We start from the raw sequence: 19,501 nt of genomic DNA on the forward strand, positions 1-19,501 counted from the left end.
TCCCCTTGTGCTAGACATCACCATCCGAGGAAACACTCAGCAAACAAACCATTTCAGCTGGGTGCCTTCATATGGCACACCTTTGCTGATGGCTGAAGAGACCACTCCTTGAGAGGCAGACTCAGTCACACAAGTGAACATGAGGCGATCTAGGGGCTGTTTAGCATACTGGGCTAAATCACTGGCTTTGAAAGCAGACCAAGGCAGGCCAGCAGCACGGTTCGATTCCCGTAACAGCCTCCCCGAACAAGCGCCGGAATGTGGCGACTAGGGGCTTTCCACAGTAACTTCATTGAAGCCTACTTGTGATACAAGCGATTTTCATTTCATTTTATTTCATGTATCGCTGTTGATTGTTGTTTTCAGCATTAGTGTCTATTGCCAAACTGCCATTGAGGTGGTACATGTCAACCACAGGAGGTGTCACCATTTTCCTCTTGTCGACAACTAGTGACTCTCAAGTGCAACAATCAATGTTTGCTTTGAGTGTCCGACTGATCGCCTGGATCCGGCTACCTCACCATATTTTGATGTATGATTGACCTCCATCCTATGGACATGCCAAAACCACAAAGGTTTCTGTTTGATGAGTGCCAACAAGCTAGGGAGCTTTGACTTTCAGAGGACTGCCATATTTATCACTTTTTCCTGCCAGTATGTACCCATAATATTCTGCAGATGGTGAAAATGGAATTTGTGGTGTTTCTTTTGATAGCATTAAGTCATCCAAACAAGTTGCTGAGAACGCAGGCCTGTCTTTGCAGCTGAGCCTCCATGTGGGTGACTATTGCAGCATCATCAGTGTAGAAGAGTCCTCTGATTAGGATGCGATGTGTTTTTTGCCTTTGTGTTTAGTCTTGATAGATTGTAGCGCTTGCTGCCTAACTGAGTATGCAAGTAGATTCTTACTACATATGCTAGGAAAACAATGGTCAGGTGTATGGATAAGATACCAAACAGAATGAGGTTTAGGACACAGCTCTGTTTCATTCCATTCTGAAACTGTCGGAAGTGGAGTCATCAAACTCATGTATGTTCTCACGAAAGGAGCAGATGAGGCTGAGGAGTTTTGCTGGATAGCCAGGTTTCCTCAAAATCTTTCAGAATCCTGCAATGCTGACCGTGTTGAATGCTTTAGTGAGATCTACGAAAGTAAAGTAAAAAGGCATACCCTGTTCCCAATCGTTATTTTTTTATCTGACCAATGAAGAAGGTCATGTCTACAATAGATCTGCTGGCACAGAAACTGCACTGCGCTCCCAGGTCCATTCAGTCTACAAGTAGTTGGTGATTTAAAAAATATTATCTGAAAAAAGATCTGACCTGTGACACTGTGGAGTAAGATGCCCCCTGCAGTTATTTTAGTCTCATCTGTCACTTTTGTTTTTGTACATCATGATAACGCTCCTGTGGATCGGAGCCTACTTTCCAGCAGAGAAGGGAAAAGTTATAAAGGTGTGGCAATACATGGGACTTCAGTGCACTGACTAGAATTCCATCACTCTTGATTGCATTTGTGTTTGCTGAACTGTTTATGGCCAGCTTAAACTCAAGCGGTGAGGGTTCAACATCGAAAGCAATCATAGAGAGCTCAGTAAGAGCAGACTGGGAGATGTCTATCTCCTAGGAGTACAGCTCACAGTAGTGTTCAACCTAGTGGGACATCTGTTTACTTTGTCAGTGGGTAATTCACCAGCTGCCAACCACAGGGGGGAAACTTTAGTGATGGTACATCAAAGCACCCTCTCGATCCCTTTATACGCAACTCGTAGTTTTACATTGTCCCAGGCAGTTTGGATTTCTTGATGCAAGTTGATCCCGTGCTTATTTGCACAGTATCTCCTTGTGTTTTTGCACGGCTGTTTTGGTTTCACAGTAACATCATTGCAGTGTTAATGTAAACCTACTTGTGACACGAATAAAGATTATTATTATTATTATTATTAAGGTTGTACTGTGCTTTAACCAATGGATTTATGTTGTGCATCAGTAGATTTTATTTCTTGCATCAATGGCAGATGTCATCTCAGCTGAATAGGTCTCATACCAGTCCTTATTGCGTGTTTCACATTCAGTAAATTATCTTTCTGTTTCTTCATATCTGATTGAAGCTTCACACCTTGGTCTTCTGCAGCTCCGTTATTTCCCCATCATTAGTTCTCTATGTGTGATCTGTTGGCCGAGTTTACTCACCACATAGAGAAATGCACACTACATTTTTTATGTTATCCTGAATTCATTTCCATAGTACAAATAGTTTGCATGTATTTAAAAAACATTAGGCGGAATTCTCCGCAACGGCCGACGCCGTCGTGAAACCCGGAGTGTTTCAAGACGGTGCTGGAGGCCGCTCCTCGCACCCGCCTCCTCGGGTTTGTCAGGCCGCTCGGCCCATCCAGGCCAGAGAATCACCGGTGCCAGAGCGACCCTCCCGCGATTCTCCCACCCGGCGTGGGGAGCGGAGAATCGCGCCCATTGGGTGAATTTAATGGAAACATTTCTGAATTCATTTGTGGTGAGTTTCATGGGGAATTGCCCAGCAATCCTACCGGCGAGTTCCCATAGTTAACAAAAACAATTGAAAAGCGCAGCTTGGCTGATAAAAGTTGGGAGACCCCACTCCTGGTATTTACCCAGCATGCAAGGCCGTTGCGATGACAATTGCAAAGATTGTGGGTGGGATCACTTTTTAACAAATCTGCATATTAGAGCGAGACAATTAGGAAATAGTCCCTTCGCCTCGGGTGAGAGCCGTTCGACACTGGTCCACCCAAACGGGGTCCATACAGAACAGCACTAGTAGGGGTTTCCCTGTGGATGGGTTGCCCCCAGGTGCATGTCCTTTGGGCAGGGTGGTATCCTGGCACTGCAGGTGCCATCTGGGAACCTGAGCAGTACCACCTGGGTGGCAACCTGGCACTGCCAAGGAGCCCAGGTGGCACTGCCAGCTGGCATGGGCACTGCTGGCAATCGGGCCGGGGGTGTCCTGCATGGGTGTTTTTTTTTGGGGGGGGGGGCAGAGAAGAGGCCGGGTCCCTGCCATGTGATGGGGATGCCATGTAGAAGATTTTAGTTTAGATGGGCAGCATTGTCAGCACAGGCTTGGAGGGCTGAAGGGCCTGTTCCTGTGCTGTACGTTTCTTTGTTCTTTGATCCCAGGTAAGCTTGCCAAAGTAGGTTGAAAACCTTCTTAGGCACACGCTGTTTGGTCATTCTGATTTTCACGCTTTGCGGGACTTGGGTATATTCGCGAGGCGTAAAGACTTTCAGGAAGCCTGCAGGGGCTGGTAGATCACCCCCATAATTTTTTGTTTTGGTCACTAAATATAACTGAGTGTTTACAATAGTAACAAAAAATATTGGCTGAAATTTTATGATCCTTTGTGCCGGTGGGATTTTCCAGCCACGCTTATTTGTTTCTTATGCAAGTTATTTCTAATTATTACACATTATTAGAAACAAAGGGACGTTGGAAACAGAAAACTTGAGCATAAGGGAACATACTTCTGATTTCTTACTGTCCAATTTGCAGTTTTAGGCGAGTTGACTCTGAAATGTACATTCTGAATTGTCATCCACTTTACATTTAAAGTGAACCCACAGTGCAGTATTTGAGGGAAACTAAAAGCTAACTGATTCAAATCGGGAAAATGTTGCAGAACCATTATGGAAGAACAATCAAAAGCACAACATTTAGACACTCTATCTACTTAGCACACACATTGTTAAACTGTTAATTTTCATAGTGTTCAGGAGGTACTTGATCATAATTTTTACTTAGATTTTGATTTTCTAGGAGTTATAAATTCAGGTGAATGAATAATTTGAAAGCTGAAAATGGTACATGGTGCTACATCTTTGGCTATAGTGAGGTCCAACTTCTCTGGACAGCACTTAAATAATCTGACACTTCAACTGATGTCAGCAAAACAAGTTCAAAAGTGGTCTGCTGGTGTAATATTAGAAGTATAATGACATGCTGAGGACAGCCCTGGTGTTCGTTTTTGTTTAATTTATTGACTTTCACTCTATTAATGCATTCTCAAGTTATTCCACCATTTCTTGCTGTTGTTTGTTGTGATTCGTATTTTGAACATTAAAGGAATGTATTTTGCTCTGTGATTGTTCTGCTAGCTAACTGCCAAAGGTGTGAAATAATAGTTTAATACCATAATATTTATTTAAATTGAATAACTGACCAGTTGATTTCTAAACCTATTCCCAGCTTGATGTGCTGCAATTAATACTTTGATTTTGTTAAATTTATTCATTTGTTTAAGTTTAAAAATACACCTATAAGCCTTGCATAAATTGTTTAGTCCTGAATTTCATTCAACATTCCCTGCAGCCCATTTTTAGATTATTTTGTCATACGGTTGTGAAAGGGCCTCACAATAATCATGCATATGGTTAAGTTAATATTACACACCTTTTTAATGCATATCTTTCCCAAGCTTTCAATTTTTCCTTTTCCTTTAGCTGAATTAACATGGCATGAAGGGAGCTCTACTTTCTCAAGTCCTATTTCACCATGGGGTGTAGAATATGAGACTTCAGTGAAGCACCAGCCAAGCTGTGAGTCTAAGAGTTCTAGTCCTGGCTCAGGTTTTAGTGTAGCCGCAATTCTAGAGGCCTTAAATGGCCCTTCTCATATTCCTACGTCACGGACCCAGTGGATTTCATTTAATGATGAACTAAGTCCAAGGAATCCTGTAACCTCCGAGCTGAAGGAACCAACACAAATTAAAACTTCACCAAACTCCAATCCTCCTGTGGCCTCTTTTCAGTTCTCGACTTCCAACAGCACTTTTGATGACCAATGTGACCGTCAGAGTGATTTTACGGGCAACAAGAAATTACCCATTGAAGAGAATGACATTGGATCAGATCGCTTTCACTTTTCTGAAGCTCAGCCAGTGGATGTTAGTTTAACACCTATGGTTACTCGTTTAAATAATGGTATGGCAAGCATGATTTGTACAACACTGTGCTTAATATTCTGACTGTGAACATGTCTTTCATCAACTAAAAGTATTGAATTTTCAAATGAAATAGCTGAGATAAATTCCTCTTAACCAACAAAAAAGTTTTCTCTAGGTGACCAAATGATACATCTATGTACTCGCCTTGTACATATGTGATTGCACTGACTATGCCAAGCTACTTCTGTGTAAACTGTACATTTTCTAACTAATAAGGCTGAATTTCTGAGGACAGCATTCAAGTTGTAACAATCAATCCTTATTGGTGTTACTTCGGGCCAAATTATGTCCATGGATGTCTTAAAAAGACCATGAGTTTGTAGTGGAAGTTAGCTCATTAAACTAACCAATAGTTTACAACTTGGAAGTCAAAAATCACATTATGTTTGAGTGCCATTATATATTTTTTCTAAATTTAGAGTATTCAATTCTTTTTTTTTCCAATTAAGGGCCAATTTAGCATGACCAATTCACATACCTTGCATATCTTTTTGGGTTGTGGGGGTGAGTCCCACGCAGACAAGGGAAGACTGTGGAAACTCCACACGGACAGTGACCTGGGGCCGGTATCGAACCCAGGTCCTTGCCACCGTGAGGTAGCAGTGCTAACCACTGTGCCGCTCCTGAGTACCATTAAAGTACTGGAAGAAATGTAAGGCAATGCAGATATGTTAGTGGTGGGGCAACAGATTAACATGTCAGTTTACTCTTAATATAAAAGAAATATAAAACTTTTAGAATAAAGTTTTAAATTCAGAAAGAAAGGTGGGATTCAGATTTTTCTATATCAGTTGTAAGGGTCATTCACAAACTGCATTTTGATTGTCTCACTGCCACATTTTCTAAGGAATGCTGACATTCAATTCACACCATCTGTACAATTCACATCAGACCAGGATGTTTGGACGTTGAAAGTGGACCTCTAATGCTGGTTCTGCAGAACACATTCCTTTCAAAATTTTGGTTAAAGTATATCATAAATTTAGATTGTCCAATTTGTTTTGTGCCTCATCTAAAATGGCTGGATTTGACTGGGTATTAGAAGCTGTACTTGCCTCATGAATATTAAAAATAAATAAATGCTATACCATGGAGGCATAGTGAGCTGGAATTTATTGTGCCACGTTTCATTTGAAGAAGGTTCCATCTGATTAAGCGCTGATCAGAAGCTAGGCCAAGTTGCCACATCTGGCTACAATCTGTGCCCGAGAGGTTTTGATATGATACGGCTGAATGTAAATATAACTATCAATTTCTTGAAAAGGAGAGGGCATCCATGTTGCACTCGTTCACACTTTTTAATGGGTGGTTCAGGAATACAGGAAACTTACATTACGGGAAGAAGCATTTGTTAAAATTATATATGTAAAAAAAAAATTGAGAGCACCCAATTCTTTTTTTCCAATTAATGGCCAATTTAGTGTGGCTAATCCACCTACACTGCACATCTTTGGGTTGTGAGACCCATGCAGACACAGGGAGAATGTGCAAACTCCACATGCATTGAACCCGAGTCCTCAGTGCTGCCCATTTGTTAAAATTATAGTTCGATAACTGCGTTTTTTGGTGAATGTTGTTTAATTTTTAAAGTAAGTGTTAAAATTATTTTAAACTCTAGTTTCTTATTCCTAGGCCTGTGCTGGTCTGCAACCAGTTGCTACAGGTTGCATACGAATAACCCATTATTCTCATGCCTTTTTTTATACTTTCCAGAGTGGCATGCCCAAAGCTTAGGGAATTTTGGCAGGGGTCTGCTGATGTCATGTCCACGGTGTTAAAAACAAGGGTGGCACTGAGTCCACAGGTGGCGATTTTAGGGGTGTTGCAAGATCCTGGAATCCAGGAGGAGAAAGAGGCAGATGTTCTGGCCTTTGCTTCCCTGGTAGCCCGGAGGCGGATTCTATTAGCTTGGAGGGACTCAAAGCCCCCAAAGTCGGAAACCTGGCTATCGGACATGGCTAGCTTTCTCTGCTTGTAGTAAATCAAGGTCGCTGTTGGGGTTCGCCCGAAGGTGGCAACCATTCATCCACTTCTTTGCAGAAAATGAATCACCAGCGGGGGGGGGGGGGGGGAGAGAGAGGGGGGAGGAGGAGGAGGGTTAAATTAGCGTAGATTAGGGGGTTAATTAATGGTGGGTCCAGTTAGGGAGGGAGGTGGTATTTGCACTATGTTTATAGTCTCATGTACATTGTTTATATTGCTGCTGTTACAATGCCAAAAAAAACTTCAATAAAATGTTTATTAAAAAAAACATAAAGAATAGCTTTCAATTAATTAGTCGTAAGAAATAATTGCCCCAGCCAATTTGCCATTCTTATCCAATTCCATAATCTTATCCATCCATCCCATGCCATTTCCTTCTTCCCATGCCATCTCCATCCCAAGCATCCCTCACGGAAACAATCTTTCCAACCTGGGCAACTTCGTTATGGGGCTCCCCTTCCCTCAGCATTTCATGTTCTCTGCCATGAACTGTTGGCACTCACCTGATGAAGGAGCTACGCTCCGAAAGCTTGTGATTCCAAACAAACCTGTTGGACTTTATCCTGGTGTTGTAAGACTTTTTACTGTTGGCATATGCTGCAGTCCTCCCCATCCCCATGTGTCTCCGTAGGCACCAAATGAACCCACCAACAGACACCACTTAAACTGTCCAATCAATACAAACCTGAAGACAGAAACTGGGCATTATTATTGTAGGTACTTCATGATGGGGGGGGGGGATTCTTTAAACTTGTTATGTGCCGCAAAATAAGATAAGTTACCATGATAATTCTGAAATTTCACACGAGAGTCATGGACAGTCCATTTGCGAACACATATTTTTGATTACTACTTTGTATTATAAAGTTTATCGTTAATAGTGATTAACTATGAATTTTATAGACTAGCTTTGAATTTCATTGATGCGCATGGCATGAGCGTTCTCATTACTCTTAAGCGGAAGAGCCTTTTGATTAAAAAAAATTTTGAAAATCAAACTTGATTAAAGCTTAAGTATAATGTGAAATTAATGCTTTGTTATGCAGCATTCTTCATAATCCTGTTCACTGTATATGAAAGCATCCTTTAGAAATGGTAGGAACAACAATTGGAAAATATAAAATTGTGTAATTTTGTCAATGGGTATTTCTCACAATTTTATTTTTTGCTTCTCTCAATCACCCCCTCCATTTTCAGTAACACCCCCAGCAAGACCTACCACTCCTCTTAATTCAAGTATGATTGTGCCACCACCACGTCCTGCTTCCAGACCAAAGCTTTCGGCGGGAAAACTGGGTGGAATTAATGAAATAGTAAGGTCCTTTTTTTTAAAAATATTGCAAGTCATTATTGCTGATATAATTATTCTTATCGAAGTATTTTTATTTTGGAATTAATGAAAAGTAATGTTTACAAGTTTCTGTTAAAGCTGACTTTGTGATAACTCGTGTATTGATACAGATACCAGAATATAGAATCATAGAGTTTCACAGCACAGAAAGTTTTGTGACCTAATAAAAGGGAATTACTGCGGATGCTGAAATCTGAAACCAAAGAGAAAATGCTGGAAAATCTCAGCATGTCTGGCAGCATCTGTAGGGAGAGAAAATAGCTTGTTTGACCTGTTACATTTCTCAGATATTTGTAAAGAAGGTTAAGTAACTGCAAAATAAAAGTGGCTCTGTACTGTTCTATTTCTTCTTCATTCAACCTCCACATACAATGGGGCTGGTTTAGCTAACTTGGCGCCAGCTGGTTCGTGGTGCAGAGCACAACCTGCACTGCAGGTTCAATTCCTGAACTGCCTGAGGTTATTCATGAAGGCCTTGCCTTTTCAACCTTGTCCCTGAGATGTGGTGATCCTCAGGTTAAATCGCCACCAGTCAGCTCTCCCCCTCAAAGCCATCCCTATGGTGATCGGGGACTATGGCAACTTTATCTTACCTTACAATGAAAGAGTGACAACAGATAGAGGGTTACAAAGGTAAAGAGGGAGCACAAAGGCAAAGTTGCAGGTTATTTTTGCGAAAATAGACACTAAATGATGTGCTAGCAGAAATAGAATCTTAGCAGCACATAAATCACACCTATTTAAAAATATGGTTTTAGGTGGCAGTTTTGGTTATACTGGTTTTAAGATGCAATTTTGATCCCATTTGTTTTGCCATAATTTGAACTTGCCTGGAGGTGCTGAAGCACACATCAGCCCGTACACAGACTGATAGGAAATAAATCTTTGTGGATCCGGGTGGCAGGTTTCATAATGGCTCAGGGACTGAAAGAGAAGGAGCACAGTTATCAGACACAGCGATATAGGTCCTGGTGGAGGAGGCCCAGAGGGCATGAATTAAAATGAAAATCGCTTATTGTCACGAGTAGGCTTCAATGAAGTTACTGTAAAAAGCCCCTAGTCGCCACATTCCGGCGCCTGTCCGGGGAGGCTGGTACGGGATATCTTGTACCTGCAGAAGGGAAACAGTCCAGCTCGCCCTTCTGTCCCTCGCTTATGCAGTATCTGGTGCTTCTCTGCCTTGTCTCATGCTTTGCTCTCATGGAGTAGCACATCATTTTAGTAAAATCCTCAGGAATTTTCAAAATAAATGTTGATAGTGTTGGTGAATTCTTGACGATGTGTCCTGAAACGCTGCTGCAAAGTGTTTTTTTTATTATTACCAGCACTTTAAAATCAACTGCAGTTATATTGTTATATAGTGTTTTGTGCAGAGCAGTTCATTGCTACGGTAATATGGGGCGCCAGTTAACCTTTTTAAATTGCAATTGTACTGGCATGGTAGCACAGTGGTTAGCACTGCTGATTCACAGCGCTAGGGTCCCAGGTTTGATTCCCGGCTTGGGTCGCTATCTGTACGGAGTCTGCACGTTCTCCCCGTGTTTGCGTGGGTTTCCTCCAGGTGCTTTGGTTTCCTCCCACAAGTCCTGAAAGACGTGTTGTTAGGTGAATTGGACGTTATGAATTCTCCCTCCGTGTACCCGTGACGACTGGGGCTTTTCACAGTAACTTCATTGCAGTGTTAATGTCTGCTTACTTGCAACAATAATAGATTATTCTTATTAAATACAAGTTTATTAAATTATTCCTACATAACTTTTCTGCCCAAATTAATGTTTGCAGTTCTTAACAAAACAGCACCAAGCTGTTAGATAGCCAAACTTTAAAGAAAACAAAATTACATTTTTATGCCAGTGCTGCATTTTCTTTCCTGTGCATATTTGCTACAAGTAATTTTGCTGTCTTACATGCATAGAAATATTTTATTTTAATTAAAAGTTGCAACTAAACCAAATTGTTTGTGCAAACAAAGTACAGCAGAGCAGCATATCTTTCTCTGATGCGAATAGTTGAGTGATGTTTGTCAGACAACTCAATTTGTTAATGGTCGCAGAAGAAACTTATTGGGTGGGTTTATCCGTCCCGCCGTATCAGATTTCTGGTGCGGAATGCCGTCGGGATTCTCCGTTTCGCTGTCAGGTCAATGGGGTTTCCATTGTGGGGCAGTCCCTCGCTGCCGCGACCCCCCGGGCTGCCAGCAAAACAGAGAATCCTGACGACAGAGAATTCAGCCCATTGTTTGGAGAGATTATGCATTGACATCCTGATCCATGAAATTTCAAAACTTAAAAAAGGGAAGTTAATTCGGGAAAGAATTGAAAAGACAGCTGACAAACCTATTTGATTATGAACATCTAGTTAGTTTTCATCTCTATTTTCAGAAGGGATTAAGTTGCTTCAGAAAAATATCTAATGAAGTCAAGAAAATGACAAGTCTATTTTTGCTGGGACAAGAAAGAAGAAAAAGATGAAACTTAATTTCATCGTAACAGCACAACTTGCATTTATGTTGCCATTTAATGTAATGAACTTTAATATGCTTCACAGGAACATATTCAAACAAAAAAGTGTCTCAGCTAAGAAAGAGATAGTAGAATAAGTGCCTCATAGCTTACGCAAAGAAAGAGATATTAAGGGTGTCTTAAAGAAGGATAGAGAGAGAGTTTTGTGTTGGGGATGAATTCAGAGCTTAGGCCCTAAATGGCTGAATGAAGTGAGGGATACACAACAGTCCTGAGTTGAAGGAACACAAGAGGTCGAGAGGAAGTTAAGAAGTCGGGAGGGACAATTCCCTAGAGAAATTGGAACAGGCGAATCAGAATTTTAAAGTAGAGGTGTTGATGTTGCAGGTGCTATCTTTCGATGAAAATTAAACTGAAGTCACATTTGCTTGTTCCATGGAATTATTCCATGGAGTGCCTGAAGGGGTGGTGTCAGGGGGAGGGTTTCAGATTCCAGGGGCATTGGGAACGGTTCTGGGGGAGATGGGACCTATACAAATTGGACGGGTTACACCTGGGCAGGACTGGAACTCATGTCCTAGGGGGGGCTATTTGCTAGAGCGGTTGGGGAGTGTGTAAACTAATGTGGCAGGGAGATGGGAAACGATGCAGCAAGTCGGAAGGTAGTAAAACAAAAGTCAGTGAGGGGGAAAGTGTGAGGCAGAGAAACCATAGTCAAAAATCAAAAAGGGCGACAGTACTGAGGGAAGCTCAGTGAATAGGCCCAGTAATACCAAAAGGATTAAAACGGGAAGTAAAAACATAAATGGAAAGCGGCGCGGCAGGTTGTTACATGAAGATATGGGTTCAACGACAAGGAAAATTAGGAGAAATGTTTAGAGGAAAAATAACTTAGGAGAGGTTATTGATCAAGGTGTTAAGATTCAAAACAAAAGTATAAAAGCCAACATAAGTGTACTTTGCCTGAATGCTCGTAGTATATGGAATAAGGTTGAAGGAACACAAGAGGTCGAGAGGAAGTTAAGAAGTGGGGAGGGACAACGGGGCAGCACGGTAGCATTGTGGAGAGCACAATCGCTTGACAGCTCCAGGGTCCCAGGTTCGATTCCGACTTGAGTCACTGTCTGTGTGGAGTCTGCACATCCTCCCCGTGTGTGCGTGGGTTTCCTGCGAGTGCTCCGGTTTCCTCCCACAGTCATAAAGATGTACAGGTTAGGTGGATTGGCCATGATAAATTGCCCTTAGTGTCCAAAATTGCCCTTAGTGTTGGGTGGGGTTACTGGGTTATGGGGATAGGGGGAGGTGTTGACCTTGGGTAGGGTGCTCTTTCCAAGAGCCGGTGCAGACTCGATGGGCCGAATGGCCTCCTTCTGCACTGTAAATTCTATTTTGACAAGGTGCCACACAAAAGATTGCTGCAGAAGATAAAGATGCATGGCATTAAAGGTAAAGTAGTAGCATGGATAGAGGATTGGTTAATTAATAGAAAGCAAAGAGTATAACATATAACATTCTGAAGGGAATAGATGGGAGAGATGCGGGCAGGTTGTTTCCACTGGCGGGTGAAAGCAGAACTAGGGGTCATAGCCTCAAAATAAGGGGAAGTATGTTTAGGACTGAGTTTAGGAGGAACTTCTTCACCCAAAGGGTTGTGAATCTATGGAATTCATTGCCCAGTGAAGCAGTTGAGGCTCCTTCATTAAAAGTTTTTAAGATAAAGATAGATAGTTTTTTGAAGAATAAAGGTATTAAGGCCGAAAAATGGAGCTGAGTCCAAAAAAGATCAGCCATGATCTCATTGAATGGCGGAGCAGGCTCGAGGGGCCAGATGGCCTACTCCTGCTCCAAGTTCTTATGTTCTTATTCAAAGAAAAATAAAGTTCAGTTGGTTCACATTATTTCAACCAACAGCAAAAATCATATATTGTTAGCCATTTCATTACTCTCCTAGAATATGCTGTGCACAAAACCACAACTATATGTGCCTCCAGCACAGCCACTCACTTCAGAGTGCATCATTTGTGTGAAATATTTTACAACATTTCTGAGCGACATGGTGAGATGTTAAATTAATGCAAGTTTATGCTTTGGGTAAATCCCTCCTCTTGATTATCTTGTATTAGGTGTTTTCAAATCTGCCTGTCCACTATGTTGTGTAATAATAATATTATCCCCATTTCTTTTAATTAACATGCATTCAGGATTATCAATTCTACAAAGTCCAGGTGCATTATCTACTTTAACCGGTTTGTAGGGCATGTCAGTTGCTTTTTAGTGTGCTGTGATTGTGTGGGTTTGCATGTAAGAATTCCCACAATGAATTTCTTGACTTAAATATGGAACAGCTGTGGAGAAGGCCACATGTTTGCCACAGCGAGGGAGGCTACTGAAAGTTCCTGATATTTCCAAGGGGTGATGGCACAGATCCACTCTTTTCTCTTAGCAGAGAAAAGCTTTGTATAGGAATCTGTTTTGTTGCTTGGTTCATTTAAAATTAACAAGTCACTTTGTATTTGGCTAGAGAATTTGGAATTGACCTATTTAGTTCGGTAAGAGAAGATACTATTTAGAATATTATCATCCAGCCAACTTGTAGACCAGATAGTTAACTTTTTTCTCTACTACATGAGGCCTCAAAAGCACTTAAATATCTTTACATTCCAATTAAAAATAGGAAGAGGCTATGCAGCCTTTCCTGCCTGCTCTGCCATTTCGTTAGATCATGGCTGTTCTACACATGTACTTCATTGACCCACCTTAGCTCCATATCTTTGTAGCCCTTGCCTGATAAATAAATGTCGATCTCAGTCTGGAAACCTCCACTTGTTCCAATATCTACAACGTTTCACGGAAAAGAACTCAAGATTTAAACTACCCTTTGTGTGAAAGTGTTTCCTGACTTTTATTCTAAATGATCTTGGTCAAATTTTAAGATTATATCCTCTTGCTTCCAAATCAGAAGAAATGGTTTTGCTGTATCTTCCCGTTGAAATCCTTTTCACATTTTAAATACCTTGATTAGATCACCCTTCAATTAAAGTAGTCAAATCCAGAAATTGTCTTGTTTCACATTTTTTGCTTTTATCCTACATACCAAACACTTGTGAATATAATTCTACTTTTCATTATTTTTTGCCCATTTATCTTCCATTAACAAGCTAAATACTGAAACCACAACTCCTACGACATTCCCAAGGCAATTCACAGCAGTAGGATCAGAGAAATAAATGATCCTAAACCATGAGATTTGGGCAGAATTGTTATTTACCTGAGCTTCAGGGAGTGGATTGGTCAAGGAACTTATAATTCAAGATTCCCTGCACACCGCGAAACTTGAACTGTACACTGTGTCACTGAATTATTGATTAGAGGGGGTGTGGGGGTAGGGATTTACTTGTACTTTTATGAGTAGAGGATCTGTCCGTTTGATTGAGTCTAATTTGTTAAGTGTTTCGCTCCAAAGCGATCGGTTGGAGGAAGGGGGGGGGGGGGGGGGGGGTTGGTGAAAGAAAAGGGAGGGTTGATCGGTGTGGGGTTGGAGGAAGGAGGGGGCGATCGGTGTGAGGCTTTCTTTTTCCCCACCCAATTAAAGCCAGAAATAGATGGATTGGAATCAAGTTTGTGTCGGAAGAACGATTTCTGCTTACCCCAAACCCGCCCATTTTTTAAAGTTAAAATTCAGCCCATTGAGATGTCAACACAGTATGTATTAAGGAGGCAGTTAAAGATGGGGAGTGTGGTGGAAGATCTAATGAGTTAATATCAGAGAGTATGACAAAAGACTATGTGAGCACACAGCATACCAAAGCTAAGGATTATGAGAATGCAGGGTTTTAGGCTAGTGGAGTTTGGAGGTGAGTGAGATTATGAAGATAGTTGAACACCAGAATGGGCATTTAAAATCAGAGGCTTTCGAATATCATGCTTAATCTCCGCTTATGGAGACCAGCACTAATCAGGGCCCGGTGAGGCCTCGCCAGTGTGGCGGTGACTCCCAGAAGCCGGGAGAATGTGGCCTTAACCTGCCCACGCATATTTAGATGACTTATGGCTCATTTGACTATCATTACCACGCTGGGAGTCGTGGGTTTGGTGACTTTTTGTGCTCAGTGCAAATCCCATTTTGGGTCTCTCCCACGATGCTCTCAGCACATGGGGATTGGCACCAGGCACAGCCCGGTGCGGAAATTACGTCCATAATTTCTTTTGAGAAATGCAAATAATTTGAGGTTCAACAATACAATATATTTTGTATTCTAACTCAAATATCAAATTGTTCATTGATGAAACTAAGAAAATTATATTTTTGTTTTTTTATTCACATTTTCAAGTTGGCAGGATTTCTCTAATGATCTGTTTTTGTCTTTATGCTGAATTACTCAGTTTACTCTATAGTATACTACAACTTTGCCATCTGGTGTCTGAGTTCAGGTTGGAACCTTACCAATATATTGCACAATGATTTATATTTAGTTACAAACTTTTTACATGAGCAAACTGTATTAATGCTGTTTTTTTTTCCAGTCCAGATCATTCAGTCCTACATCAGTATCATCTACCAGTCCACCTCCTGTAGCTCCACTGGCACGTGCAGAAAGTACATCGTCAATTGGCTCCTCGGCTTCTTTAAGTACAGCAACAACGCCAACCATTGGTAGGTACATGTTAGAAGGCATTTGGGTTTAAATTCTGTTAGCTGTCAATGTAATATGACTCAATAAACAAATTGGCCTGATGCATTGACTCTCGTCCTACTTGCTGTGAACATTAGCAACAATAGACATCACAATTTCATTTAGAATTGATATGTTTAAAAATATATGATAATGGCAGTCTTGCATAGCTTTGTATAGCCAGTTTGATAACTATTCAATTTATGGATCTATTCATAGCTATCAAAACATATATTTTGTTTGCATTAAAGAAAGGTTGCCTATAAATCACTTTCCAGCCCAAAAATCAGTTGAATTCTTAAGTTGTGGGCAAATGTGATTTTAATCGACACCAAATGGTCTTACAGTCCGTTTGTAATTCTGCTTCTAGCTTTTGGGATATAGATGACTTGTGATAATTCATAAAAAATATTTCTAACAATGTACCATGCATTTTTATGTGTTCATGTATATCTCGGAGAGATTTACATAAATTAGTACTAGGGCGGCACGGTGGCTGAGGACTTGGGTTCGATCAGTGTATGTGTTGGAATTTGTATAGATCCACGCACTATAAGATGGGCGCCATCAGCAATCATAAATAGGGCCCAAACCATTTACTCACCTTGCAAGCCTGTCACAGAAATATAGAGCACCAAAGAAATCTTGAAGGAAAAAGGCTATCCTGGTTAGATTATTATTTGCTGTTTACCGTGCAAACTCCCAAATGGGCCAAAGGCCTTCACTTCCTGACCTGAAAAGTGCTGAATGTACATGAAATTGCTCTGGAAAGGCAAGGTATTTTAAAGATTTCAACAACAGGTTAAGCCAGCAGGTTTACATTGATACTATACAGTTGTGACACAAATATTATTTTCTACTATGATAATCTTTATTGGTGCCACAAAGAAATGAAGTTATGTTAAAATCCCCTAGTCGTCACACTCCGGCGCTTTTTCGAGTACATTGAGGGAGAATTCAGAATATCCAATTCCCCTAACAAGCAGGTCTTTCAGGACTTGTGGGAGGAAACCAGAGCACCCGGAGGAAACCCACGCAGACACGGGAGAACGTGCAGACTCCACACAGATAGTGACCCAAGCCGAAAATTGAACCTGGGTCCTTGGTGCTGTAAAGCAGCAGTGCTAACCACTGTGCTACCGTGTCGCCCTACTACTATGATGCTGCTAACAGTACAAATGATATTCTGTCTGTCACACAATTGAACAATGTCCTGTATGAATTTTGGTTCCTGTGATGCCAGGTACATAGGCCATAAGTCCCAACAACTGGCTGATTGAGTTGAACAATATATTCTTTCGGGTGTTCGTAATAGGCAAAGTACAGACTATACTAAACCAGCCCATGCTTGCAAAACCAAAGACAAAACATCATCCATTTTGTGTGATTCCATGATTGAACTGCACTTGCTGAAAATTCTGAGTGTGCTAATAGCTACATTAACCAATTTAACTTAATTAGTCAAGCTCATAATGTGGCTCATGTATGCTCGCCAGAAGCAACATACATTTATGAACAGGGGCCTGTACTCTGCAAACAAAAGTAATTTGTTCAAGCCTTGCGCACTTTTTGAATTACCCAGAAGCTTGGGGAGCCAATTGCTCCCCGTTGCTTTCTCCATGGCAGCACCTCAAGCAATCAGACTCGATTTGCCAACCAACCAGCACCCGTTTCTCCTATAGTATACATTATAGTGATAATTTGAAATATTGCATTCTTGCATTTGTCCTGATGAAGGCAAGACAAAAAGCTTTGCAACATGTGTCCTTTTTCAGAAGTATTCAAATTCTGTACTACCAAGCGACTGTTTATAAACACCTTTTTCTCAGATGTTAGCGTTGTTATGAATTTTGAAGATTAAATCAACTTCCAGAAAATTGGCCTTGAATTGGTTGTAGTTCACATCTGAATATTGATTTTTCAGACTGTTGAGAACTGCAAGTCTAAAAGCGGGCATTGACTCAAAGTGCTCAATCTTTGACATATATTTGTAAGTCAGTCGAGAGAGGCGATGATGGAGCAAGCTTTATTGCTGGTGTCTCAATACTTTGGATTGTGACCTATTATGTAATGTGAAATTTGATGCTAACTTTCAATGTCCTGCATTAGCAATAAATTGAAACATCCACATTGTTCTATTTCATTCCTGCTTCAAGAGGTGCACCCCCCTTATTGGGAGGATGGACTAGCAGTCACTAGTAATTTTGATTGTGTAGATGGCACATAATATTCTTGTAACTTGATTCAGTTAATATATTTGTATACTGTGCTTTCAAACTTATACTTTGCATTTGGCAAGCAGTTTTAAACCTATTCTTCTAAAATTAAGTCTCCCCATTGGGATTTTAATTGCTTGATACTCAATTGGAATCTGGATAGCTGAAAAATAAATACTGTAACATAAAGTGACAGAACCAAAATGAATAGCGCAGTAACAAAGGTTTTCTTAGTGCAAGAGGGAAGTAATTATAATATCAAAGAGTATTAGTAATGCCGGGCAGTTATGATTTTTCTAACTGTGACAATATATGAGATCATTGGAAATGCTTCAAATTTAGATTATTTGTAAGTTTGTCCATACACTTGTGTTTCTTCATTTATTTTTCCTCAGTTGCTGAGGTTTTCCGTATGAATTTTGGAGTTGAAGCTCATATATCTGGTATTTTCTCTATGCTAATTATTGTGCCTGCTGGGTTTTGCTATATCGTTTTGCATCACAAGAACGAGAGAAAGTTTGCATTCTATGGTTATAATTTTGTAACAGGAAAGTTTATTTAAACTTTAATTTCTTATTGATAATGCCGTTGCAAATAACACATCACATTTTAACAAGCCACATTTTAACAAGCATTTATAAAGTGCTTGGAATTCTGTACTGGCATAATAATGCTTATGATGAGGCCTGTGGGCAATTCTCCCCATAATCTGTAAAAACTCAACTCTCTCAAAAATATTCATTTACAGCAGCTATAAGAGAAATGCTTCAAATAACTTGTCTAATATGAGATAAGTTCTTATAACTTGTATAATATCTAGTATACATTAGTAAGTTTTCTTTTTAATTTCTACTGAATAGAAGAAAGAAAGCTTGGCACTCTTCACAGCCTCACGTTGTTCCAAAGCATTTCTATCCAGTTATGTACTTTTGAATTGTGGTCATTCATGTAATATTGGGAAGCATTGGCATAGTGGTATTATCAGTGGACCAGGATTAGTCAATGTTCTGAAGACCTAGGTTTGAATCCCACTGCAGCAAAGAAAAATCTGGAATTAAAAGTTTAATAATGACCATGAAATCATTGAAACCCTTCATTAATGTCCCTTACGGAAGGAAAGCTGCCACCCTTACCTGGTCTGGTCTACATGTGACTTCAGATCAATAGCAGTGTGGTTGACTCTTTAATGCCCCCTCCAGAGCATTTCGTGATGAGCAGTAAATGCTGGGCCAGCCAGCAACACCACATCCCATAAAAGAACAAAAAAAACATAGCGGTGGAGGTGTTGACCTTGGGTAGGGTGCTCTTTCCAAGAGCCGGTGCAGGCTTGATGGGCCGAATCGCCTCCTTCTGCACTGTAAAGTCTATTAAAAAGGGCAGCACGGTAGCATGGTGGTTAGCATAAATGCTTCACAGCTCCAGGGTCCCAGGTTCGATTCCCGGCTGGGTCACTGTCTGTGCGGAGTCTGCACGTCCTCCCCGTGTGTGCGTGGGTTTCCTCCGGGTGCTCCGGTTTCCTCCCACAGTCCAAAGATGTGCGGGTTAGGTGGATTGGCCATGCTAAATTGCCCGTAGTATCCTAAAAAGTAAGGTTAAGGGGGGGGGGTTGTTGGGTTATGGGTATAGGGTGGATACGTGGGTATGAGTAGGGTGATCATTGCTCGGCACAACATCGAGGGCCGAAGGGCCTGTTCTGTGCTGTACTGTTCTATGTTCTATAGCACAGCTAGTTTCTACAACCAACATGATAAGCGATTAGACATTCTGTTTTAGAATATATTATCCAGAGAAACTTGTTTTTTTTCCTGGAAAAGTGACATGGAATATTTTAGTT

At 40.8% G+C, this 19,501-nt stretch overlaps 1 protein-coding gene across 15 annotated transcripts in view; it reads left to right on the forward strand.

Annotated features, from left to right (window-relative positions):
- fcho2 (FCH and mu domain containing endocytic adaptor 2) overlaps positions 1-19,501 on the forward strand; it is a 261,675-nt gene that overhangs the window by 168,796 nt on the left and 73,378 nt on the right. For 6 of the 15 annotated variants that reach the window (XM_038805432.1, XM_038805433.1, XM_038805439.1 and 3 more), the window contains 4 exons: positions 4,480-4,959; positions 8,163-8,278; positions 12,980-13,003; positions 15,303-15,432. In XM_038805432.1, the coding sequence (XP_038661360.1) occupies positions 4,480-4,959; positions 8,163-8,278; positions 12,980-13,003; positions 15,303-15,432 (750 nt within the window). The remainder of the gene's footprint in view (positions 1-4,479; positions 4,960-8,162; positions 8,279-12,979; positions 13,004-15,302; positions 15,433-19,501) is intronic. The other 9 variants (XM_038805436.1, XM_038805437.1, XM_038805440.1 and 6 more) reach the window with 3 other exon arrangements.

Source organism: Scyliorhinus canicula, chromosome 8 (assembly GCF_902713615.1).
Source record: "Scyliorhinus canicula chromosome 8, sScyCan1.1, whole genome shotgun sequence".
NCBI classification, from domain to species: Eukaryota; Metazoa; Chordata; class Chondrichthyes; order Carcharhiniformes; family Scyliorhinidae; genus Scyliorhinus; species Scyliorhinus canicula.